This window comes from Takifugu flavidus, chromosome 4, assembly GCF_003711565.1.
Source record: "Takifugu flavidus isolate HTHZ2018 chromosome 4, ASM371156v2, whole genome shotgun sequence".
NCBI lineage: Eukaryota > Metazoa > Chordata > Actinopteri > Tetraodontiformes > Tetraodontidae > Takifugu > Takifugu flavidus.
The window spans coordinates 14,577,046-14,603,229 of record NC_079523.1 but is presented as its reverse complement, the minus strand read 5'-3'; the positions used below and the strand labels follow the sequence as shown (position 1 = coordinate 14,603,229).

The 26,184-nt window shown below is 46.0% G+C and overlaps 2 protein-coding genes, 1 long non-coding RNA gene and 1 other non-coding gene across 27 annotated transcripts in view; 1 reads left to right on the top strand and 3 right to left on the bottom strand.

Annotated features, from left to right (window-relative positions):
* Window positions 1–26,184, bottom strand: part of LOC130524710 (NACHT, LRR and PYD domains-containing protein 12-like) — a 337,155-nt gene that overhangs the window by 170,259 nt on the left and 140,712 nt on the right. The window lies entirely within an intron of this gene.
* The window catches only part of LOC130524718 (ribonuclease inhibitor-like), a 158,254-nt gene that overhangs the window by 53,919 nt on the left and 78,151 nt on the right, over window positions 1–26,184 (top strand). For 3 of the 5 annotated variants that reach the window (XM_057031126.1, XM_057031125.1, XM_057031124.1), the window contains exons 4-5: window positions 8,577–8,750; window positions 8,939–9,112. In XM_057031126.1, coding sequence (XP_056887106.1) covers window positions 8,577–8,750; window positions 8,939–9,112 — 348 coding nt within the window. Of the gene's footprint in view, window positions 1–5,238; window positions 5,376–6,301; window positions 6,469–6,578; window positions 6,753–8,576; window positions 8,751–8,938; window positions 9,113–26,184 lie in introns of those variants that run through there. The other 2 variants (XM_057031128.1, XM_057031129.1) reach the window with 2 other exon arrangements.
* Window positions 13,057–14,746, bottom strand: LOC130524764 (uncharacterized). Its single transcript, XR_008950235.1, has 3 exons — window positions 13,825–14,746; window positions 13,496–13,550; window positions 13,057–13,398 (listed from the first exon to the last, which is right to left on the bottom strand). It is a non-coding gene; the product is annotated as an uncharacterized LOC130524764 (long non-coding RNA).
* Window positions 19,258–19,376, bottom strand: LOC130525067 (5S ribosomal RNA). The gene has a single exon (XR_008950347.1). It is a non-coding gene; the product is annotated as a 5S ribosomal RNA (ribosomal RNA).

Genomic DNA, 26,184 nt, shown 5'->3' with positions numbered 1-26,184 from the left:
GATGATTTGATTTGATTTAAAAATCAAAGAACTGCGCCTGAAAATGAAGCAGAAGCAATAAAAACCCAACACCAGCGAAGCTTTCGAAGAATCTCAGATATTGATGAAAAATTCTGGAAATCATGATGGAGAGATATTTTTCTCACGGCTCAAATTCCACAGCTATTAAGTGATTAAATGGATTTATGGTGATATTCTGGAGTCCACAATTTCAGGTGAAGTTACACTGGGGAACAATTTGAAAATATCCTGTTGAAATTATTCTAAATTATTCTGATTAAAAATAAAATTGGCACGCTGATTCCAAAATTACAGTCATTTCCCCCCAGCCCGTCAAGTTTTGAAAGCTTCTCCTCCAGATCAGCAAATTTCCCCTAATGAGCTGGAGTCAGACTGGCCAGCTGATGACAACTGGATCAGCTCCGTTGGTGCCGTCACCATTAAGAGGTGTGTGCAGCCCCCAAAAGGTCAGTACTGTCAATATCCTATAGGGGACACTTTGAACCAGAGGGGATCCTATAGATCAAAAAGTTGACCCAGTTTGATTCCGCACCCAAAAACGAACATCTGTCAGACGAACTCCAGTTGTTTCCCAGTATTTCAGTTAAAACGTGGACCAAATTGTTCTGAAGAGAGGCGCTTGTGCTGGATATGACGCGATCCAACCACAAACACGGGACGTGTAGAGGAAGAAGAAGTGAAAGTTCTCAACTTCGGGCTCCATCTGAGTGACCGAGCCCTGATGGAAAACCTCTAATATTCAGGTAGCATTTGGTTCTTTCACTGCTGTCGTCTCGAATCAATGTTCCGCTGCGAGATGCGGCTTAATAAGCTGCGTGTTCGCAATGAGCGTGCGCGTGTTTCGGACGCACATTGCGGCTGGTCGACGGGAATGTTGTGACGGATGATCAAACTTTGTAGCGTGTTTCCTCTAACTGCGTTTTCCGCTAACCCTGAGCCAACATTTTAGAGGTTGAGGAAGCACATTTTAATACTCACAATAAGTCGACAATATTATTTGCAGTTAGTGGAAAAATCCACGGAAAGAGGAACACAAACGCGACAGTTTTAGCCTCCTCTCTTTGTCCCTCCACCAGGGGACAATCAATCCTTTATTTAAAAAAGGAGAGTATGGAAAGAGGGAGAGATCAAGGCATTCCATTTTATTGTTTTAACAACTGGTTCTTTGTGGAATATGAATTGTTATTATGGATTTATGAAATGTGTTCTGTTTTGAATGAAGCAGTCAAGAAAACGAAACGAAAACTAAACCCATGGTGTTTTCATATTTTTGGTCCTGTACATGTGGTCAGATCAGATTAGTTGAGCAGAATTGGGTGTTTTTTGCCCTTTGCTGTGTGTCATCTATTCTATTCAGCATGTTGGGTTGCTTGACTTCTGTTGGGTTGTGTCAACTTGATCATCACTTCTGAGATATTGACACACCTTTTTCCTGAGGCTGGCTCCAATGCTGCCAACACACCTGGCCATGGATATGGTGGGACTTCTGTGATGAGTGGGGTCAGAGGTGGTGGACAAGCTCTGCTCCAAAACAAGCTTGCTAGATATGTTTGGGATCTCCTCCGCCACAACCACCAGCTGCAACTAGTAGCTGTGCACGCCATGCAGAGTTTTGACCTCTAGGTCAGGCTACAAATGTTTTTTCCAGCACCATCATGTGTTCGTGAGAAACATGATGCGCCTGATCAAAAAAAGCTGCTTGTAATCTGACAGACGAGCCATGATGAGATGTCAAGGTGCGTTGTTGAAAATGAAGATCCTCTTCTTGGAATCCTGTCTGAGATGACAGAAGATGATGCTGCATTTGACCCACTTTGATGATGTGATGACGTATTTCTGTTTAGTTTTGAATGCATTCTCATCTTATTTGTTGAATTTAATGTTGAGAACTGACATCTTGAAAGAATTTAGGTTTTCTTGTAAACCATAACCAGATAAAAAATGATTTAATTTGTATTTGTGTGCGTCCGTCTGATGCCACCGCACCTTTTGAAACACCCAGGAGAAACATTTTTCCACAACTATTTTATATTTAACATGGTGTAAACTTTTAAGATGTCCCAAAACTTTTTTCCAATATATATGTGGCCTGTATGATGTACAGGGTGACATCATATTATAGATTTTGATGTGAATGAGCCGACAATACGTCATTGGACAGACCTCTGCTTGTCTTCATGCTGAGAATCATGTTCTTTAATCTTCTTTTCTGTGTCAGCAGACTGTTCCTGCTTAACCGTTTAGACTCACATTTAAAATGAGCGAATGTGTGATGGAAGAGGAAGAGAGAGCAGAGTCCGTAGTGCCCAGCTGTGTGTCCATGAAGAGCGACTGGTCCAAAGACGAGCCTGAAAACTTCGGTATTGGACCTCAAGGCTCACCTTTAAAGTAAGGTTTTCTGAACCACAACTCTGCCTTAGAACATTTCACAACCATACAAAACATCATTTTGTGGGTATTAGCCTCCACTATCGTGAAAAATGAAATTCATCAGCTCTTTAAAATGAAACGGTGCACAGTCCTTTCACCATGTTGGCCTGTGGAAAACCAGTGTTGTCGGGCCGATGGACCAGCGTCCCCGTCGTTGCGGACCACCGTTGGCCACCAGTTGGGTTTTGGGATCAAAGTGGGGGCGTTTCCTGTATCCGGTTCTCCTCACGGATCCATGACTACAACATGTTGCTGCAAGTGCAGAGACGTTTGCTCTGGAAAGAACTTTAGAGCACATTCAGTGCTGCAGGATGAGGGGCTGGAAAAGGTGCCAGTTCTTTTCTCACTGCAGGGAACAGTTAAAAAAAGCAGCTTAAACTCTGAAAACATGAAAATGATACAGAGACATCATTGATTTATTGATTCAGTTGTTATCCAGAATGGATTAGAAATGTTCCTGTTTGATAAAAATGCAGTGAATTGGGATTATTTACCTACAACCTCTACAGATTATTTACCTTCATCACAGTCTCATCACTATTTCTGATGTTTCCTCAGGATGGACGAGGACAGAGCAGAGTCCACAGCGCCCAGCTGTGTGTCCCTGAAGAGTGACCACTCCAAAAATGGAGAAATAAACTTCAGAAGTTCAGAGGAATGTAAGAAAACTAAAGCGTGTGATGATGTGTTTGTGTGGCAGCTGTTAGTCACATTAACAGCAGCAGGTTGTGAGTTTATTATTGGAGATGTTTAACACTTAAACCTCAGACAGTCATATAGTTACAGACTTAATGTGAATATTGTTGATTAGAAACAAGAATCAGGTTTAAACTGAAAGATGAATTCAGACATAAATGCTGGAACAATATTGAGTCTTGATCAGGTTTTTTCATCCTATAAATCAAAGGACTAATAGAGATGTGTTTCATAGTGAGAGGGGGGAGCACATCCTATCAAACTGGGACCAGTCAGCTCCACCAGGAGAGTCCTCTTGTTCACAATCTGGAAGCAGATCTGGAGATGCTGAAATGAAGCCCAAACAAAGTAAAACTGTTCAATATGAGATTAATTTGTGATGTCATGAATTTGTAGTTGTGTTGATGATTTATTATAGATGGAAATCATTGGTTTACTTATGTTCAGGAAGTGATCTGCAGGAGGTGATATAGAAGGTCATAAGATGAGTCTGAAGAGAAGATGTGAACATGTGACTGAAGGAACTAATGAAGCAGGAAGTGGAACCCTGCTGAACAAGATCTACACTGAGCTCTACATCACTGAGGGACAAAGTGAGGAGGTGGACACACAACATGAGGTGAGACAGCTTGAGAGAACCTCCAAGAAGAACATCCAGGACACTCCAATCAAGTGCCAGGACATCTTCAAAGTCTTATCTGAGCAACAGAGACACATCAGAGTGGTTCTGACCAACGGTGTCGCCGGCGTTGGAAAAACCTTCTCAGTGCAGAAGTTCAGTCTGGACTGGGCAGAAGGTTTGGAGAACCAAGACATCAGTCTGGTGCTTCCGCTCTCATGCAGGGAGCTGAACTTGATCAGAGATGAGCAGCACAGTCTTCTCTCACTGCTTCATGTTTTCCATCCAACATTACAGAAGATCAGAGCAGAAGATCTGACTGTCTGGAAACTTCTGTTCATCTTTGATGGCCTGGATGAAAGCAGATTTTCACTGGGTTTCAACAAGCATCAGCTCATCTCTGATGTCACACAAGTATCGTCCGTTGGCGTGCTCCTGGTGAACCTCATCCAGGGGAACCTGCTTCCCTCAGCTCTCATCTGGATCACCTCCAGACCTGCAGCAGCCTATCAGATTCCTCCCTCGTGTGTTGACAGGATCACAGAAGTACGAGGCTTCACTGACTCCCAGAAGGAGGAGTACTTCAGGAGGAGGTTCAGTGATGAAGATCTGTCCAAGAGAATCATCTCACACATCAAGGCCTCCAGGAGCCTCCACATCATGTGTCTGATCCCAGTTTTCTGCTGGATCACTGCTATAGTTCTGGAGGACATGATGACCAGAGACCAGAGAGGAGAGCTGCCCCAACCCTGACTGACCTCTACTCACACTTCCTGAGGGTTCAGATAAAGAGGAAGAAGCAGAAGTATGGAGGAAAGCAGAGACCAGAGGAACTGACTGAGGCTGATAAAGAACTCCTTCTGAAGTTGGGTCGGCTGGCGTTTGAACATCTGGAGAAAGGAAACATCATGTTCTACTCAGAAGACCTGGAGCGATGTGGACTGGACGTCTCCGAGGTGTCGGTGTACTCAGGAGTTTGTACAGAGATCTTCAAGAGAGAGAGTGTGATCTTCCAGAAATCAGTCTACTGCTTTGTTCATCTGAGCATTCAGGAGTTTCTGGCTGCCGTCTACATGTTCCACCGTTACACCAGGAAAGACACAGTGGTTATAAATCAGTTCCTAGAATATTCTGAACCAGTCACATCTCTTGATGACTTCCTCAGGAGAGCACTAATGAAATCTCTCAAAAGTGAAAATGGCCACCTGGACTTGTTTGTTCGCTTCCTTCATGGTCTCTCTCTGGAGTCCAATCAGAGGATCTTGGGTGGACTGTTGGATCAGAGGAACAGCCACCCAGAAACCATCCAGAAGGTCCTCAACAACCTGAAGGAGGAGAACAGTGATGAAATCTCCCCAGACAGAAGCATCAACATCTTCCACTGTCTGATGGAGATGAAGGATCAGTCAGTCCATCAGGAGATCCAAGAGTTCCTGAAGTCAGGGGAGATATCAGAGAGGAGACTGTCAGAGATCCACTGTTCAGCTCTGGCCTACCTGCTGCAGATGTCAGAGGAGGTTCTGGATGAGCTGAACCTGCTGCAGTACAACACCTCAGATGAGGGACGACGTCGCCTGATTCCAGCTGTGAGGAACTGCAGGAAGGTCGTGTAAGTAAAGATTTTTGGGGCCGGACATCGGCGTTTAAATCAAGCGAGTGGATCATGTCAGGTAGCAATACCCCCTCCAGTGGTCATTCCTTCAATTCTTTATCTCCATTGCAGCGTCCATAAATTAAAAAACAACAATTCATCCAGAAATGTTCAACACTGGCTGGATATAAGTTCAAAGGTCAATCCAGACAACCCAACATAAGGCAGGAATAATAGGAGCCACAAGTTAACTGACTATCATGAAATTACTGTCATGCCATTAAATAACTTTTGTTTGTTTGTATACATCGTATTCTAACAACAGAAAAACACATTTTAACTAATGACACGTGACTATTTTGCTTCATTTGTTCAACGTAAAAACAGCCGGCCTCGTTGGTTTAAATGGGTGTTTTAGGTTTTTGTGGCGGTTCCGTTTGGAGCCTTTATGTGACCCACAAAGTTGTTTGACCCTTTCCACACCCGTTAGGTGGCAACTTCATCACTAGCAACAAAAGGTGCAGTGAAAATGATTTGAAGGAAAACAGGCAGATATAACAGAAGCTGAGGGCAATCGATGCAACCAGAGACTCTGATGTCATCGATCGGATCGCTGAATTAAGACTTGACGCACCATCGTACAAATTGGATGAAATGCAAAATATCCAAAGAGCCGATAGACAGATAAAAAGATGCACGTTTCTTTAAACCATTTGCTATAATCATTTTAAATATTGAGTAATTATGAGCTGTTCTAAAATAAGACAAATGTTGAGAATAATTCAGTTGCATTTCAGATCTGATGGTCGTTCAAACTGTTGCTCTACGGTGTTGAATTTAGCTTTTCCAGGAAATGAGCTACATTTGTGTTGAGGTAGATTCTCAGATAAGTTGATTAGGAAATCCCAAAGTTTGACTCACTATTTTTGTTTCATACACAACAGACTGTCTGGTCGTTTTCTTTCAACGAGTCATTGGGAAGTTGTGGCCTCAGCAATGACGTCAAACCCTTCTCATCTACGGGAGCTGAGCTTAAGCAGAACAAAAGCCTGACAGTAAAGTTACTGTCTTCTGCAATGATGCATCCAAACTGCAGACTGGAGACGCTCAGGTCAGGAGGCCTCTGTTGGTCTTTTCTAAATTTCTTTACATTTTCTGCTTTTCTCTTCATTTTCAGATTTAGAAATGTGTTTTTATTTGCCCCATTTATTCCTTTTCCAGGCTGAGTGACTGCAGTTTATCAGAGATCCGCTGTGGCTCTCGGGCCTCGGCGCTGAGGTCCAATCCCTCCCATCTGAGGGTTCTGGAGCTGAGCTACATCAGTCTAGAGGATCCAGCAGTGAAGCTGCTCTGTGGTTTTCTCCAGGATCCTCTCTGTGAGCTGGAGACTCTCAGGTCAGTCAGAGATGATCCAGTACTTTCCCAGGTGTAACTAGTTAGACAATAAATGTTTCCATGTTTGATCTTTGTTATAAACGTAGTGTTACAGTTCTCAGAAAAAAGACCACACAGGACAGATTTGCAGTATTAAATTGGTTGTGGAAATCTGTCCCATGTGAGGATGGTCATCAATGACTAGAAAGGAAGTATCAGTTGTAGATTTGTCTTATTTTATTTTAGGCTGGCCACAAAACTGCCCAAACATTCAGACCAATCAAAAATGGTTCTTCCTGTCTTTTAAAGATCAGAAGGAAAACTAGAAAACCCAAAAAGAAAGCTGCTGCAGTGTGCCATGCCCCTTCTCTCCTGAGAAAACCCATCCCAAAAAAGAGAAAAGCCCAAGTGTGAAGTGAGCGCCCTGTTAAACCTTGGTACCGAAAGCCTGCAGTCATTCTCATCTTAGGTGGCTTCATTCCAGCCAGAAGCCCAAACCTGCCTCCCTCTTAAAGGGGCAGCAGGTCAGTCCAACCACAGAAACCTTCATGAAGATCTGAAGCTTTCAGCATCCACAATTGTTGCACCTCACTTCCATTGGAGTCCAAATCAGAAGTCAACAAGTTGATTCTCCACCGATTCTACACAATGCAACCATTTTAAAAAGGTTTCCATCCATAAGTTTTCACACATTTTTAGATAAATCTGTTTGTTCATCGCCTCCTTCTTTTGTAATGATCATGAAAGAAAATGACGTTATTGGAGTTTTTCTCCTCACAAATATGACTTTCTATGAACGATGCAATAAATGCAGCTTGCAATCTAAGACAATATGGAAGTATGTGTATATAATAGTAGTGGAAGTAGCTCATAAAATAATACATTTGCTCTTCTCATCGAATCTCTCTATGTTATTAAAGAAAAACCTGCTCTTAGTCAACAACATCTAAGAGATCAACCAAAAATCCTAATTTTATCTAATCTAATATAAAACAGTAGAGAAGACTCTTTCTGCAGAGACACTGGTGGCAGGAATGCAGAAGTATCACCTGCTCAACTTGGAAGGTGGAGCAGAAACCACCAGCTGAGAAGGTCCTCAGTGAGAGGAAGTGGTGGAGAACCATGAAACTTGCTAAGCTCCACCTCAGCTCCAGAGACGGGCTGAGCTGGAGCTGTGGCACCAGGTATCGCCCAGAAGAGCCTCCAACAAACAAGCTCTTCTCTTGGGAGGAGAGGGCTTTGAATCTCAGCTCAGTGTGCTTGTCTCTAGTAGGTGGCAGCTGCACCTTTTCCTGAGGTCCTTGTTGATGCCCTGAGGGGAATTGATGCTCCTGCAATGTTTTCTGATTGAGCTTGCAGTGGGGCAACCAAACACACTGTGGGGGGGCTCTCTTTCCTTCTCTCATCTGGAGAACAAGTGACACCAGCTACCAATCATTGTTGGAGAAATGTGCAGTCAGGGGAACGATGCGTTCAGACTATAGCCACCCTTCCAGCATCCAGCAGTGTCTAAAACCTTTGATTTGGTTTCACCAGAGAGTGTAGGGATTGCAGGGTCGCTGCAGCATCGCCCACAAGCTATCAGGAGTGGGTCGCTTTGTCCCAACTCCTGACAAGAGTTGAGTGCTATTGAGAAATGTGGTCTCACAAACTTGGAAGGTATTTTGACCTACACACACTTTACATATGCTGTAGATCTTGTCCAACCGCCCTGAAAGAACCCAAAATAGGAACATACGGCAGATAAGCCGGTGCAGGACCAGAGGTTTGTTGCTTGTAAGCTGTGTTTTGCTCTGGTACATGTTGATTTTTATTTGTCTTCTCTCAAAATAATTGTTATTTTAGACTAAGTGAGTGCAGTTTATCAGAGACCTGCTGTGATTCTGTGGCCTCAGCTCTGAAGTCCAACCTCTCCCATCTGAGGGTTCTGGACCTGAGCTACAACCCGTTGCAGGATTCAGGAGTGAAGCGGCTCTGTTCTGGACTGGAGAGTCCAAACTGTAAACTGGAGAGGCTCAGGTCAGTCTTCATTTTTCTACCTATATACCAGCTGCTAAGATGGTGAAGTGAGGCTGTTCTCAACACTGCTGTGATGCACCACATTATCGTGAATTCAGGTCTGACCCAACTAAGAACTAACGTAGGTTTAGTACTGACGCAGATAACATGCAGACCTGCACCGTATAACCTCATCCTGCATTTTTCAGATTGATTGACTGCAGGTTATCAGAGATCAGCTGTGGCTCTCTGGCCTCGGCGCTGAGGTCCAATCCCTCCCATCTCAGAGAACTGGACCTGGGTCAGAACCGGCTGAAGGATTCAGGAGTGAAGCTGCTCTGTGGTTTTCTCCACTTTCCAAACTGCCGACTGGAAACTCTGAGGTAAACACCATTCTCAAAAATGTCCATTATTCCATCCGAGGGTCCTCACACTTTCTGAGTGTGTGTGTTGTGCCCAGTTCCTTCAGGAGGGAGGGCCACACGGGGACCACTTATTCATGATAAATTGATTTAAGGACAATGAAAAAGCCACAGATGGTAACCAAAATTAGACAAAACTAGGTGAGGGTGCCTGGTAGACACCAGCCAACGAGGAGGGAGATGGTGAGGGAGACAGGAAGTCATCTAAGACAGGTTGTGCCTTTAAAGATGAGCCACAGGTGAGATGGATCTCCATGATGAGATGGGAGGGAAAGAGGTGGGGAGAACCTGGGAAGAGTGAGGGCCAGAACAATATATATTCTCCTCTGGAACAGTGCAAACCTGAGAGGTTGGAATTGTGGTAATTACATATTACTATCATTTTTTAAGCTGTAACTAAATTCAATATTTACAGATCATGCCTTTGATTAACCTTTCAGATGAATACTGGTTTCACTTATAACCTTATAAAAGTTTCCCTTATTTATTTAGATTATGGGACTGCAGGTTATCAGAGACCAGCTGTGATTCTCTGGCCTCAGCTCTGAAGTCCAACCTCTCCCATCTGAGGTTCTGAACCTGAACTTCAACCCGTTGCAGGATTCAGGAGTGAAGCGGCTCTGTTCTGGACTGGAGAGTCCAAACTGTAAACTGGAGAGGCTCAGGTCAGTCTTCATTTTTCTACCTATATACCAGCTGCTAAGATGGTGAAGTGAGGCTGTTCTCAACACTGCTGTGATGCACCACATTAAAAAAATTCCTTGGAATATCGTGAATTCAGGTCTGACCCAACTAAGAACTAACGTAGGTTTAGTACTGACGCAGATAACATGCAGACCTGCACCGTATAATCTTATCCTGCATTTTTCAGATTAGACTACTGCAGCTTATCAGAGATCAGCTGTGACTCTCTGGCCTCGGCGCTGAGGTCCAATCCCTCCCATCTCAGAGAACTGGACCTGGGTCAGAACCAGCTGCAGGATTCAGGAGTGAAGCTGCTGTCTGATCTCGTAGAGAATCCACACTATGGGCTGGAGACATTGATTCAGTAGCTGGTTGAAGCCAGTCAACTCCCGCTCATCTGCTGCATCACTCACTGACCACTGGTGAAGAGCATCTGTGGAAACATCTGCCGTCTACTCCCTCCATAGATGAAAAATTCAGTTTTTAAAAAGCGCTGGTGGACTTTCAGGAGATCAGTCGATGGTCGACAAAGCAGAAGCAGCTTCGCCTTGAAGTTAAATTAGTTCCTGGTATCACACAATGCATCTTTATAAAGTTCTAAATGGCTCCTCGGCCACTCTTAGAAGCATGAAAACATTCTCTTAATTGTCTCTTCAAATGTCTGTATTATACGTTACTGTTTTACATCATGCCTTCAGAATCTTTAGGGTTTAGTATTTACTGTCTCTGTGACATGGAGCATTGGAATATTTCAGCTGCAGCCAGCAAAAACCCATCAGAATGACGGCTATCGGTGGGAACCGCAGCTCATTTGACTTTAGTCAATCTGTTCAATGTTATAGGATTTATTGCAATCTAATAAAAACTATGAATAAATGTGGGAAATAGGAAATAAAAAGAAGCAAAATGACCAAATAAATCTCCCATGAATACAGTAAATTTAAAGATGTCAAGAATGGAATATCAGCTTAAATGGAATCAAACATAAAGTGAAAAGGCCTCCTTTAAGTTTACTGCAAAAATAAACACAAAATCAAGAGCGACACGCGCCAAAAACGTCTCATTCTCTCTTCTGTCTCCACTCATTCTTTTATATTCTCTTAAGATAATGGGGACGGGGTCGTGTGATAACAAAACAAGCTAATTGGGGACTATATTTTTGTTGCAAGAACTTTGGCTCTTCAGAAGTTTCTATGTTGGCTTCCACAGATTGTGCATCCACTAGAAACTCAGTGTTTTTGAGGAACTACCAGGCTGGAGTGGAGGCCAATGACGCTATAGCTACATATAGGTACATATAGATCACCGTTATCCTCAACCCAAAAGACCACCAGTTGGCGCAGCAATACTAAAGATAGGAGGTTGTGGGGTTCCCCAAGGGTCAATCTTAGGTCCAACCCTTTTTAATCTTTACATGCTTCCTCTTGGGGACGTCATCAGGAGCCACGGCATCAGCTTCCACAGCTATGCTGACGATACGCAGCTGTACATCGCCGTGGCTCCTGGTGACACAGGGCCAGTTGATGCCCTTTTTAACTGTATTCTAGATATCCAGTCATGGATGGCAAAAACTTCCTACAGCTCAACCAGGACCAAACAGAGGTCTTAGTCATTGGTCCTGAAGGTCAGAGAGAGAAACCTGTACCAAAATTAAAGGATTTTAAACCATCTCAATGTGTAAGAAATCTGGGTGTGATCTTTGACTCTGAGCTTAGTTTTATCCCACACATCAAAAACATAACAAAGGTAGGTTTTTACCACCTGAAGAATATAGCCAGAGTCCGCCCGTTTCTCTCTCAGGCCAGCACGGAGGTGCTGATGCACGCTTTTATCTCTTGTGGTCTAGATTATTGTAATGCCCTGCTCTCTGGGAGTTAGAGCATCTCTAACCTACAATTATTACAAAACTCAGCTGCACGAGTGCTGACGAGGACCAGAGGGTGGGAGCACATCACACCGGTTTTAGAATCGCTGCATTGGCTACCCGTGCGTTTCAGGATCGATTTGAAGGTTCTTTTATTCGTTTTTAAATGTCTTAATGGTCTTGGCCCGACTTATTTATCCGACCTGCTTCTATTCTATCTGAGGTCCTCCGGCACCGGCCTTTTAACCATTCCACATGTAAGCTCTAAACCGCACGGGGAAGCGGCCTTCAGTTATTCTGGTCCCCGACTGTGGAACAGCCTGCCGGAGAACCTCAGGGCCGCAGAGACTGCTGAGATTTTTAAAAAGAGGCTCAAGACACACCTTTTTAATCAGGCCTTTAACTGATTTTCTGATTATTTTTAATTTATTTTATGTTCTCATGCTTTTTTATGTCTTATCCTTATTTGACTTGATACCTTTACTGTTTTACTCCCTCAGTTCTTATTCTCAGTTTTTAGCTTTTACACCTTTTATCCCATTTACTGTTTCAGTCCTTCAGTTTTTAGCTCCAGTGTTTCCTCATGGGGTTTCCTCATGGGGGCCTGCCAGGCTGGGAGATGTTTCCGGTCTACCACTGGGGTGCTGTCCCGTGGACAGCTCTGGCCTGGGTGGTTAGGGGGCTCTGTGCCTTGGTGTGGAGCCTCCAGTCTGTCCGGGTCAGGGTGGTCTTTGTGGCGGTACCACCTGTGGTCACGGACCGTGACCTCCCTCGGCCTGGTGGGCCTCCAAAGGTGGCGTCTCCTTCGCCTCAGGTCTCGGTGCCCAGCCATGTCTCAGCTTGTTTGTGTGTGTGTTTGATTTTGTGTATGCATGTGTGTGTGTGTGTATCTGTCTGTGTGTCCTTTTTCTTGATTCTCTTGTTTCTCTTTGTTGTTTTTATCCTTTGTGAGGCACTTTGTGCTACCCAGTGTATGAAAAGTGCCATATAAATAAAGATTGAATTGAATTGAAAAAGTGAATCACTTATGTGTAATAACTATAATCAGTTAATCAAGAATGAGACAAATGTTATTCATTGACCTTCCTTTCCTGAATCCTCATTGGTCTTTATCCAATGATCTCCTTATGGTTCCTGGATCAATACAAAGACAGGTGAACCAGCATTTAGTTGGGAGAGTGGAGCTTCCGTTGGCTAACGTATTGCGTCCTAACCCTCCTGCCCATATTAATGATCATATTCCTCGTGGCAACAATATATCACTCCAATTTATTAACTAACCCTCAACCAAAACATGGGCTTGGGTTCATTTGAAAGACTGACTCACTGCATCACCCATCTGGACTGAAGGACACAATAGCCACTTTTGCTAACCCTTTTGCCAGGTCACATTCAGCTCCTGTCTGAGTCCTCTAAATGAGCCTGGGTCCATGCGTTGACCATCAGGATACAGCATTTGTTCTTTATTTTTGAATCAAATGAAGACCAGAAGATGATGCAACTGTTTATTTATAGCTGTCAACAAACAATCAAACAAATCATCAGCTTCAAAACCACCATGGCAACAACAGAAGTAAAGCTTGATAGATTCACTGGTAGAAGGCATCAAACTGCTGCTGGTGATGATGATGATGATGATGATGATGATCGAAGACTTGTTTCAGCTGTGTTGTCCTCTGTTGTCATGACAACTCAGCTGCTGGATAACATGAAGTTTGGAAGAGCATCAAATATTCATGTTAGAGTGAACAAAACAGATGAACTTAATAAACTGAAAGACAAAAGTAAAGTCCAACCTTTGACAGCTGTCATGGAGAGAAAACCTTCATCCACATACTGGTGGGCAGAGTTCTGAAGAAAAGGGTATCACACGTCAGTCAGGTGCTTCTAAATGCTTCTGATTAAACCTTTAATCATGTTGTTGTGTTCTTGTCTTTGTCTCAGGAGATCATCTGATTTAAAGACTGTCTGTGTCAAATATATGGACATTCTCCAGATGAAAAGAGAAAAGAAAGTAAATGTGCGTCCCCTGGAAACTGTCGGACTTGGTCCTCTTCTACTGCCCCTGCTGACGAGCAGCAAATAGAGCTGAGAGACACTTTTCTCTCTGAGGCTTCTGACTTACCGCTGGCCTCTCCAGATTCATCAACTGGATGATCATTTGTCCCCTCCACATGATGAAGATCGCTGCCTTCAGCTTCATCTGCACAACACATTCAGAGGGGAGATTTTCTTCATCCTGGCACATTTGAATCCCTCTGAATTCTTCTAGACTGCAGATTAAAGGCAGCTTTCTTTACCCAGTGGCAGACTGGAGGTCTGACAGACAGCTGAATCAGGTGGGTGGCTGGCTGGCTGGCTGACTGGAGGTCTGACAGACAGCTGAATCAGGTGGGTGGCTGGCTGGCTGGCTGGCTGGCTGGCTGACTGACTGACTGACTGACTGACTGACTGACTGGCTGGCTGGCTGGCTGGCTGGCTGACTGACTGACTGACTGACTGGCTGGCTGACTGGCTGGCTGGCTGACTGACTGACTGACTGACTGACTGACTGACTGACTGACTGGCTGCAGAGTCCGCATTACTGCGGACACCGCACCAATCCACCTGTCGATCTCCTGCTCCATTCTTCCCTCACTCGTGAACAAGACCCCAAGGTATTTGAACGCCTCCACTTGGGGCAGGATCTCCTCCTTGACCCGGAGAAGACACTCCACCTTATTCCGTTTGAAAACCATGGCCTCGGATTTGGAGGTGCTGATTTTCATCCCAGCCGCTTCACAAACCGATCCAGTGATCATTGGAGGTCACGGGCCGATGACGCCAACAGGACCACATCATCTGCAAAGAGCAAAGACGCGATCCTGAGGTCACCAAGCCGGACCCCCCCAACACCATGACTGCACCTAGAAATTCTGTCCATAAAAGTTATGAACAGAATCGCTGACAAAGGGCAGCCATGGCGGAGACCAACCCTCACCGGAAACAAGTTCGACTTACTGCCAGCAATGTGGACCAAACTCTGACACCAATCGTACAGGGAGTGGACGGTGTGTATCAGGGGGCCCGGCACCCCATACTCTTGAAGGACCCATAGGACCCCCCGAGGGACACGGTCGAATGCCTTCTCCAAGTCCACAAAACACATGTGGACTGGTTGGGCAAACTCCCATGCACCCTCAAAGACCCTGCTGAGGGTGTAGAGCTGGTTCACTGTTCCATGCCCAGGACGAAAACCACATTGCTCCTCCTGAATCCGAAGTTCGACTATCTGGCGGACCCTCCTCTCCAGTACCCCTGAATAGACCTTACCAGGGAGGCTGAGGGGTGTGATCCCCTTATAGTTGGAACACACCCTCCGGTCCCCCTTCTTAAAAAGAGGGACTACCACTCCGGTCTGCCAATCCAGCGGCACCGTCCCCGATGTCCACGCGATGTTGCAGAGTCGAGTCAACCACGACAGCCCTACAACATCCAGAGCCTTAAGGAACTCTGGGCGGATCTCATCCACCCCTGGGGCCTTGCCACCGAGGAGTTTTTTGACTACCTCGGCAACTTCAGCCCCGGAGATACGTGAGTCTGTTCCCAGGTCCACAGGCCCTGCTTCCTCACTGGAAGGTGCATGGTGGTATTACGGAGGTCTTCAAAGTATTCCTTCCACCGATCCACAATATCCCAAGTTGAGGTCAGCAGCACACCATCGCCACTATACACAGTGTTGACAGTGCCCTCCTTCCCCTTCCTCAGATGCCAGATGGTGGTCCAGAACCTTTTCGAAGCCGTCGAGGAAGTCGTTCTCCATGGCCTCATCCAACTCTTCCCATGCCCGGGTCTTTGCCTCGGCAACCGCCGTAGCTGCTCTCCGCTTGGCCTGCCAGTACCTATCTGCTGCCTCAGGAGTGCCACAGGACAAAAAGGCCCGATACGACTCCTTCTTCAGCCTGACGGCCCTCACAATATGTTTGGGTCCGACATCCTTCCCCACCAACAGAGCCAACTCACCACCAGGTGGCGATCAGTTGACAGCTCCGCCCCTCTCTTCACCCGAGTGTCCAGAACATGCGGCTGCAAATCCGATGACACGACCATAAGGTCGATCATCGATCTGCAGCCTCAGGCGTTCTGGTGCCAAGTGCACATGTGGACACCTTTATGCCTGAACAAGGTGTTTGTTATGGACAATCTGAGATGAGCACAGAAGTCCAATAACAAAACACCACTCAGGTTCAGATCAGGGGGACCGTTCCTCCCAATCACACCTCTCCAGGTCACACTGTCGCTGTCAACGTGAACATTGAAGTCACCTAGGAGGACGAGGGAGCCCCCAGAAGGAGCCCCCTCCAGCACTTCCTCTAAGGACTCCAAAGAGGGTGGATACGCTGAATTGCTGTTTGGACCATAGGCACAAACAACAGTCAGGATCCGTCCCCCCACCCGAAGGCGAAAGGAGGCTACCCTCTCATCCACCGGGGAAAACTCCAATATACAGGCACTGAGCCGGGGAGCAACGAGAATTGCTACCCCTGCCCGTTGTTTAACATTCAATTTAATGCTTAACGGTTGCATCGCCATCGTAGAAGAATCATAGCAAAATATTTGGGTAATAATTTGGGACACGGTGGGGTAAAATCACAATATTTAATTATTTTCAGAACAAGATTTACAGTACGTCATATATGCAGCAATTTAACCCACTCATACATTTACGTTTTTGGCTTTAATGCGAAGCACACCAGCTTTAAATACTTCGCATGAGATTTTTTTTGTGAGGTCATCACAGATAAAAGGCCATTTTGGGTTGTAAGCTTTGATTCAAAGTAAAAAATCTTCATATTAAAGTGTTGCTGCTGCCCCTACACACATTAACCGTTAAAGGTTGAGCTGAAACCACCATCAGATCTGCCGCCTCATTCTTCGATCCTTCCACCGAGCATCACCCTCCAAGAGAGACAATCTCCATACTGACGTGCACACGCGTTAAAGGTCCAAAGGTCAGTAACTGGGAGTTGATGGTTGGGATCAAGTTGAGCTCTGCTGGCAGCTTTACCAAAGTCTAAATGTTCTCTGTATAAATCCAATTCTGCTAATGTGGTTACGCTTCTTCGTGTCAGTGCAGACTCGTGCGCGGGGCTCGTGCACATGAGGGTTAGGCTGGTTTGATGCAAGTCACAGCGAAGCAGGTGGGGGCGGGGCTTGTGTAGCATCTGACGGCCCCTCTCAAACTGTCGCCTAACTGGGCCTTGCTCACGCCCTGATGACTGGCGGGGGCGTGAGCCCCTTACCTGTGCTAGTCTGGGCTGGGGAGGGGGCGAGGCGGGACTTTCCTCTTTCTCCATGAGGCGGGAGCAGTGAATGGATCTGTTCATGACTGCAGTCTGCCAGAACTCCCACCCTTCGTTAGACGGAGCACGAAGACGGTGGGGCTGAGGCAGCACACCTCCGCAGGAACCCAGCATGCATGCTTGGATGAGGAGGTTAAAGGAGACGGCAGTGGCACATGTGAGGAACCCCTGGAATCACATCCCCGTGTGGCGCTGCCCAGACTGAGCACAGGCGGAGAGGAAAACACTCTCGATGGGTCAAAGCCGTCCAAACCGGTCCAGTGTGCAACAGATGAGCCTGGTCCATCCACGGTTCTGAAAAACAGTTTATTACCACCTCCTCCTGAACCAGAAACTGGTTTATTACCACCACCTCCTGAACCAGAAACCAGTTTATTACCACCACCTCTTGAACCAGACACTGGTTTATTACCACCACCTCCTGAACCAGAAACGTTTTTTTTACCACCACCTCATGAACCAGACACTGGTTTATTACCACCACCTCCTGAACCAGACACTGGTTTATTACCACCACCTCCTGAACCAGAAGCTGGTTTATTACCACCACCTCCTGAAACAGAAACCAGTTTATTACCACCTCCTCCTGAACCAGACACTGGTTTATTCCCACCACTTCCTGAACCAGAAACGTGTTTTTTACCACCACCTCCTGAACTGTCTCTATTGAGCGAGGTCAATGTGCGTCTGACCACGGGATCCTCGCCACATATCGTTCAACAAACTCACCGTGGATTCACCAAATCCGAGATCGACTGGCAGGACAATGCGGCGCTCCAACGTCCGTGGCTTCCTGTGAATTCCCGCGCAAGGAAAATCCCAAGCCGAGAAGAGGGCGATGGTCCCTCAGTCTCAATTTGCTTTTATAAAACACTCGAAGACCTGGGCACCCCGAGACCTGAGTGTCAGGATGTTGGCACTCAAACTTTGCCCCCTGGTGCTGGTGGAGATGCTCCTACTCCATCTTCCAAGATTGACGCCATCTGTCCTGAGCGGCGGGTGATGGCTGAAGGGGGCAACAGCGGGGACAAGCCGAAGGCAACGGTGTGGTCCCAGGGCACACCCCAGGCTGGGTTCCCCCAGAGGGGGGGCGGTGTGGACACCCCAGGGCCAGTGTCGGAGCTCCAGCCCTCCAAGGCTCAGAATTGTGGGCCAATGTTGAATCGGTAAGTTTATGGCCCCCACCCTCGCTCACACTTTGTTTCACTTGTGGAGCACTTGGTAACACCTGAGACCTGTTCCTCTTCAGGGGTCTGGAGCAGAGTTCAAAGACCAAGGCTGACCACCAACCAGCTCATCCGCCAGGACAGCAAGTAAGTTTTGGGTGTTGAGTTGTTTTTGATGCTTAATTTGATGCTTGATTTAATTGTGTCCATTCATGTTACTCATTCATAAAGTGAATGCCCTGATTGGTCACAGACACATCAACATTTATTGGGTTTAAGACCCCTGACAGGACAAATACCCCAGGTTATAGCAGACCTGTTGCAAAGATGCTCATGGTGGAAACTAAATCCTGGTTCTCTGACTTTTCAGGTGGGCTCCAAACTGACGTACGCACAGGTCTTGATGATGCCCCCACGGAAGTGTGCCCCACCCCCAGACCTGAGCCCCCCCCACCCAGAACAAGAGCCCCAATCAGCTGGGACTCGCCGTCCACTAAAGCTGAGATATGCAAGGCTATGAATGGATCGCTATGGATATTTGGTTTTCAGTCTTTACAAAAGAAGCTGAACAAAATCAACTCTTCAATTGCTGCTTTAGGGGATTTTTTTCTTTAGTTTGTTTAGGGTCTTTTTAAAAAAAATCCAGGTTCTGTTCCCATGTTTGAATGTTCCAGTGTTTTTCTTTAAACACACCTGCATAATTGATGCTTATCATTCTGATTTCTTCTATTAAAAAGCACTGAGCAATATGTCTGTTTGCATCTTTTTAATCTCATGTTGGTACTGAGTTTGTTCGGCTTTTATTTGAGTTAATCAGGGATGGAGGGGGATGTGTGTTTTGGATGTAGAAACTTCTGTTTAAGTAAAGAGGATTTGTAGATGTAACTCATTCACATTCTGTCCAGTGTGAAATCACAGAATCTGAAAACACTGACTTTGATGAGTGTTAAAAACCATTACAAGTGTTTGAACACCATTTAAACATGAATGTGTGAAGAATGTCCAGGTACAGGTGAGTTACTGATGGACGTAAAGTGGAGGAGTGCAAAAAGCTTACAGAACCTGGTATTCCCAGGCGGTCTCCCATCCAAGTACTAACCAGGCCCGACCCTGCTTAGCTTCCGAGATCGGACGAGATCGGGCGTTCTCAGGGTGGTATGGCCGTAAGCGAGAGCAGGTGCAAGAAAATGGCCTTTTGAAGTCAATACACTCAAACTTATTTTCTTGAAACACTTATTCTGGTGGAGGTTGTCCATTTTGCTTTGTCACAGTCCAAACCTCAATGTTGGAGCAGCCTCCAATCCATTCCCCCCAAAAAGAAAAGGCTATATAGCCTATGAGCGTCATATCATCAAATCTGCCTAGAACGGCTCTTGGATGAGAGGTGAAACGCCTTCAAAAAAATCAAACAAGATTCAACTCCGATAAATGAAATCAACTTAAAAGCAATGTGCCATGGCCGGGAATCGGTGCCATGGCCGGGAATCGATCCCGGGCCGGTGCGGGCCAGTTGACAATTGCTGTAACAGACAACCTGATTGAAACCTCCTGAAGACCCCAGAGGGAGAGTTCGAATCCAGCTTTGGGCATTATCAAATAGAAGATATTTGTTTGAAAAATTCACGATCATAAAAATGTTTAAAATGCATAGCAGAGTCTGTGAGGTTTATGAGCCACAAATGCTGCTCTTTTTAGGAGCACAGCCATCTATTAAACTGTAGTTTGTGTCATAGCATAGTTTTATTGACAAATTCTAAATTGCAAGTAGCAGATATGAACAGGGAAATGCTACATTATCTGCTTATTCTGTGCGTGAGTATTGCGTCACTTTTCTGTCGTCTCTATCGTTCGTTGGTTGCATTGTGCACGGGGTGCCGTATTCACTTAATATTGAACACTTGGTGTGTGGTATTCACTTAATATTGAACACTTGGTGTATTGTATTCACTTTACTTAAAATTTTGAACACTTGGGACATTCTAGTCAACAGTGAGAAACAACCCATATTAAACAAATACAGGGCTTCGCCGATCACTAGCATTAGCATGGCCTCACCGTCAGTTTCACCCGGTGTCTTTGTCTGTTCAGCGTGCGAAGTGTTTAGTTACTACTCTGCCTCCCTTAGTGAAGGGAATAGGTGCACAAAGTGTAGTTTATTTACGGCTATGGAGGCGAGACTTAGCGAGCTTGAGACGCGGTTCCGCAGCTTGGAGTTAGCTGGAGTTGCGTCAGGTAGCCAGGAGAAGCTAGCTGCTGCGGAGCCGCCTAGCGTAGCTTCAGCTAGCGGTCCCCCGGCAGCAGCCGAGCAGCCGGCTAGCCAGGGCGGCTGGGAGACGGTTCGTAGGAAGCGTAGCCCAAAACAAAGGCCCACGGTGCCCCACCACCCGCTTCCCGTGGTTAACTGCTTTTCCCCACTCGGCGACACACCCGCTGAGAAACCGACCCTGGTAATTGGCGACTCTGTTTTGCGCTACGTGAAGCCGACTCCAGCGACCATAGTTAAAAGCATTCCGGGGGCCAGAGTGGGCGACATAGAAGCACATTTACGGCTGCTGGCGAGACGTAAACGTAAATTTGGTAAAGTTATTATTCACGTCGGAGCCAACGACACCCGGCTTCGTCAGTCCGAGGTCACCAGAATTAACTTGGAGTCGGTGTGTAACTACGCAAAAACGATGTTGGAGTCCGTTGCATTCTCTGGTCCCCTCCCCAATCTGGCCAGCGAGGAGATGTTTGGTCTGGTCTGATCAGGAGAGACGGTGTCCATCCCACACGGGATGGTGCCTCTCTCATTTCTAGTAATTTGGCTAATTTTATTAGACCCAAAGTGACCTGACAATCCAGGGTCCAGACCAGGATGCAGAGGTGTAGTCTTACACACCTCTCTGCTGCTTCCATAGAACCCTCATCCACCAACAATAACATATTTAACACTATAGAGGTAGTCTCTGTTCCACGGTTAAAAGTTCCCCAAGCACAGAGCAGGGGAGCGGTCAATCACCATAATCTTATTAAAATTAATACCAAAGTACAAGTTGGAGAAACTAATATCACAATTAAGTGTGGACTGTTAAATATTAGATCTCTTTTGTGTAAATCCCTGTTAGTGCACGACCTGATAGCGGATCATCACATTGATTTATTTTGTCTTACTGAGACCTGGCTTCAGGAGGAGGAGTATGTTAGCTTAAATGAATCTACTCCTCCTACCCATCTTAATTATCATATTCCACGTGTTACTGGTCGAGGAGGGGGAGTGGCAGAAATCTATCACTCCAAGTTATTAATTAATCCTAGACCAAAACATGGCTCCAGTTCATTTGAAAGCCTGACTCTTGGAATCACTCATCTGAACTGGAAGGCAGAAAAGCCACTTCTGTTTGTAGTTGTATATCGGCCCCCTGCTGGGCCACATTCAGAGTTCCTGTCTGAGTTCCCTGATTTCTTATCTGACTTGGTCCTTAGAACGGACAAAGTCATTATCATTAGAGACTTTAATGTCCATGTAGACGTTGTAAATGACAGCTTTAGAAATGGCTTCATTTCATTACTTGATTCAGTTGGTTTCCTCCAGCAGACAAACCAACCTTCCATATCCAACCTTCCTTTTATCTCTAAAGTTCTTGAGAAGGTGGTGGTGACTCAGTTACTGGAGCACCTGCAGAGGAACAGCCTGTTTGAGATGTTTCAGTCAGGCTTTAGAGCTCATCACAGCACAGAAACAGCACTTCTTAAAGTCACTAATGATCTTCTCATAGCTTCCGATCATGGGCTGGTCTCTATGCTGGTTCTGCTGGACCTCAGTGCTGCTTTTGATCCAGTTGATCACAGCATCCTGTTACAGAGACTGGAACATGTGATTGGGATTAAAGGGACAGCACTAGACTGGTTTAGATCATATTTATCTGATAGATACCAGTTTGCTCATGTCCATGGTGTTCCCTCCTCATACAGTGGGTTAGCCATGGAGTTCCTCAAGGTTCTGTACTTGGACCAATCCTCTTCACCTTGTACATGCTTCCCTTAGGGAACATTATTCGGCAGCATGGGATAAATGTTCATTGTTATGCTGATGACACTCAGCTCTATTTATCCATGAAACCAGAGGAGACAGAGAAGTTAGTGAAGCTTCAGACCTGTCTTAAAGACATAAAGTCCTGGATGTCTTCAAATTTCCTCCTCCTTAACCCAGGAAAAACTGAGGTCATGGTGTTTGGTCCTGAACCTCTCAGAGATAGATTAGATCACATGATCACTCTAGATGGTATCTCATTAACATCTAGTCTCTCTGTGAGGAATCTAGAAGTAACTTTCGACCATAATCTCTGCTTCAACTCACACATTAAATTAGTCTCTAGAAGTGCCTTTTTTCACCTGAGGAACATCAGAAAGATCAGGAAGCTACTGACCCACCATGATGCTGAAAAGTTAGTCCAGCATTTGTTACTTCCAGGCTGGATATTAGAGTTGAAACAGAGCAACCCAGCAAAACCCTGCGTGAATCAACAAAAGACACAAACACAGGTACCTTGCAAGGGAGAGCGAGCAGCAGTTCACTCTGGAACACCCTCCGTCGCTCTGCTGCTCCCCTGCAAATCTCCTTCCTTTATTCACATCAGCTCATTATCCATGTGGAATTTTCACCTTCTCCCAAGATGCTTTTAGGGTTTCAGATAACAACCTCACAGTAAATCTGGTGCTCTGGACAAGTGTACTAAATCTAGAGAGGTGAAAAACACTGTTTCTTCTCCATGCACTTAGGTGCTAAACATACAAATGCATTTAAATGATAACAATATAATAATTATTCTCTCTCTCACATACACACACCACACACATACACACACATTTGCTGTAGTAAACACAGGGTTGATGTTCACCTGTTTCATGTCAGTGAAGACATCAGAGGCATGGAACCTGCATCCATCCTCACTGGCAGCCAGTGTTTGGAGTGGGATCAACTATCAAAATTCAGAACCAAAACATGTCTGTGTTTGAACCTGTAGCCTCCTTTTAGCTGAGCTGGTGGTACCGTCACTACTAACGTACCGTTACAGCTGCTACGCGGACATTTGGGGGTTCTCAAAAGGGGCCCCGTTACCTGCTCCACTAGTTGCTGTAGCTCAGAAACACGTCTTTAGCTGTCTCCCGTCTGTAATGTCCAGATGGGACAGTTAATGGATTAATGGAGAACCTTTCTGTGTTCCAGCCCAACGGTCGGAGCAGGGAGTGCATCTTCTCAGAGATAGTGCTGGAAAACAATTACACAGCTCTGCAGAATGCTAAGGTTGAAGGCTGGTACGTTGCCTTCAGTCGGAAAGGGAGGCCCATCAAAGCCTCCAGGACAAGGCAGAACCAAAGAGGGGTCCACTTCATCAAGAGGCTCCACGCAGGCCCCCCTCCCTTCCCCAACATGGACCAGAGCAAACACTTTGAGTTTATCTGCTTTTCAGCCACAAGTCGAGCAAAGCGCAACAGGAAATCAGGCACCGTTTCCTAACAGCGAGACAAAAGGAGGCAGATATATAACAGATCCAACTTTATTTTTGTATATTTTCATGCAAAACTGTACATTGAAATATGGCTTTAACACAATAATTGTAATAATATTCCTGTAAAATGGTGATGTGTAAATAAAGAAAGAATAAAGGAAAGTGACAAACTGATTTTGGAGGCTTGTTTCAGAGGTGAACAATGATGGTGAGTAAGACACAGAGAGGGATGAGGAGAGGGAAATCTCTACCCATATAAGCTGTGATCTTTTGAAGACAATTCAGATCATTTCTGTTTGCAGTATCCTGCACGGTAGGAAATCTGGAACTACTTTATAAAAACGAACACTGCCACTTGCTGGACATATGGTGCCTTTACATTTAGATTTATCTATTTAAATGACCAGGAAAAGAGAACTCTGAACATCATAGATTGGCCAGACATGATCAACTGTCAGCCACAGAAGCAGGAGACGTCCACGCATTGTTACTAACAGTGCACAGTGACTGTGGTAGGACGTGGAGATGCTGGGAGACGTTTGGTGGAGCGTCTGGTCCAGGAGGAGGTGTTTGGAATGAACCACTGTCTGGTCCATGAGGAGGTGTTTGCAATGAACCAGGGTCTGGTCCAGGAGGAGGTGTTTGGAATGAACCAGGGTCTGGTCCAGGAGGGGGTGTGTGGAATGAACCAGGGTCTGGTCCAGGAGGAGGTGTTAATAACCTGGTTTGCAGCACAGTGGATGGACTCATCTGTTGCTCCTGCTGTTGCACACTGGCTCTGCTCTTGCTCAAGGTCATCAGCATCAATGTCGCACATGCAGCCGACGCTGCGGGTCGTTGTTTTGAAGGCCTGAGGCGGAGCCGTCGTTACACATGTAACTCCTCGCCGCCCTTATCATCGCGTTGGGGTTTTGGATCTACCTTCGGCCTCTGATGGTCACCTGATGCCTCAGTCACCATGAAGGCAACGGACAGCGGCTCAACAAGAGTTGACTGGACCGGTTTGGACGGCTTTGACCCAACTGAAGTGTTTTCCTCTCCGCCTGTCCTCAGTCTGGGCAGCGCCACAACAGGGATCTGAATCAAGGGTGTGCCCGACACCACGTGTTGGGTTCCTAAGAACCTCAGGTTCCTCCTTACATCTGCTGTCTCCTTTAAGATCTGCATCCAACCATGCATGCTGGGTTCCTGCGGTGGTGTGCTGCCTGTGCTCCACCATCACCGTCCTCCATCCACTGTAGTGCAGGATGTCTGACAGACTGCTGATGTCACTGTTGATGTCGCTGATGCTTTCGCTGTCGCTGTCGCTGTCTCTCCACTCGTCAGTCTTACTACAGCAGCACCCCATCTTCTGCAGCCTGAAGCAGAAACAACAAAAAGCCACTGCCATGACCACACACACTCTAACAGTCATGAACAGATCCGTTCGCTGCTCCAGCCTCATGGAGAAAGAGGAAAGTTCTGCCTCGCCCCCTCCCCAGCCCAGACTAGCACAGGTGAGGGGCTCACGCCCCCGCCAATCATCAGGGCGTGAGCAAGGCCCAGTTAGGCTACAGTTTGAGAGGGGCCGGCACATGCTACACAAGCCCCGCCCCCACCCTACTGTGACTTGCATCAAACCAGCCTCACCCTCATGTGCACGAGCCCCGCGCACGAGTCTGCACTGACACGAAGAAGCGCCACCACATTAGCAGAATTGGATTCATACTGAAAACATTTAGACTCTGGTAGAGCTGCCAGCAGAGCTCAACTTGATCCCAACCATCAACTCCCAGTTACTGACCTTTGGACCTTTAGTACGAAGTGCTTCAGTACGAAGCTTGTCTCTTTTAGAGGGTGATGCTTGGTGGGAGGGTCAAAGAATGAGGCGGCAGATCTGATTCTGGATCAAAAATCTGCAGTTGGAGAGAGATGAGTTGTCTTGGTGTCGTGATGGTTTCAGCTTAACCTTTAACGATTAATGTCTGTAGGTGTAGCAGCAACACTTTAGGAGAAAGACTTTTTTCTTTGAATCAAAGCTTACAACCCAAAAGGCTGCTGTGCTTTACATCAAAGCCACTGGACGTGTCACGTGCACCACCGAGACAATAGAGACCACAACCACCAGACAGAACCTTCCAGACAGAACACTTAACACCGGCCCAAATCTGCACCATACTGGAACCTGTGTTGGAACACCCACTACCTCCAGTACAGAGAAGGCCTCTACAGGCAGAACCATGGTGATGCAGCATTATACGTGGGTAAATACAGCTCCAGGATCTTCAGCTGAGATCATCCAGTGTTGTGTTGTATCAAACCAGATTAAAATTGTGCTATTCAGCCACCTATTTTATTTTAAGAGTGGATTCAGAAACATTCTAAGGAGGAATAAAGTGAGACTCTACAAGGCAAATGTTTCTTTTTTAAGGCTCTTTATATGTGATGCAATTCCACACCTGTATTTCATCCATTTCATCCATTTGGTAACATGAGCGGCAGAAAT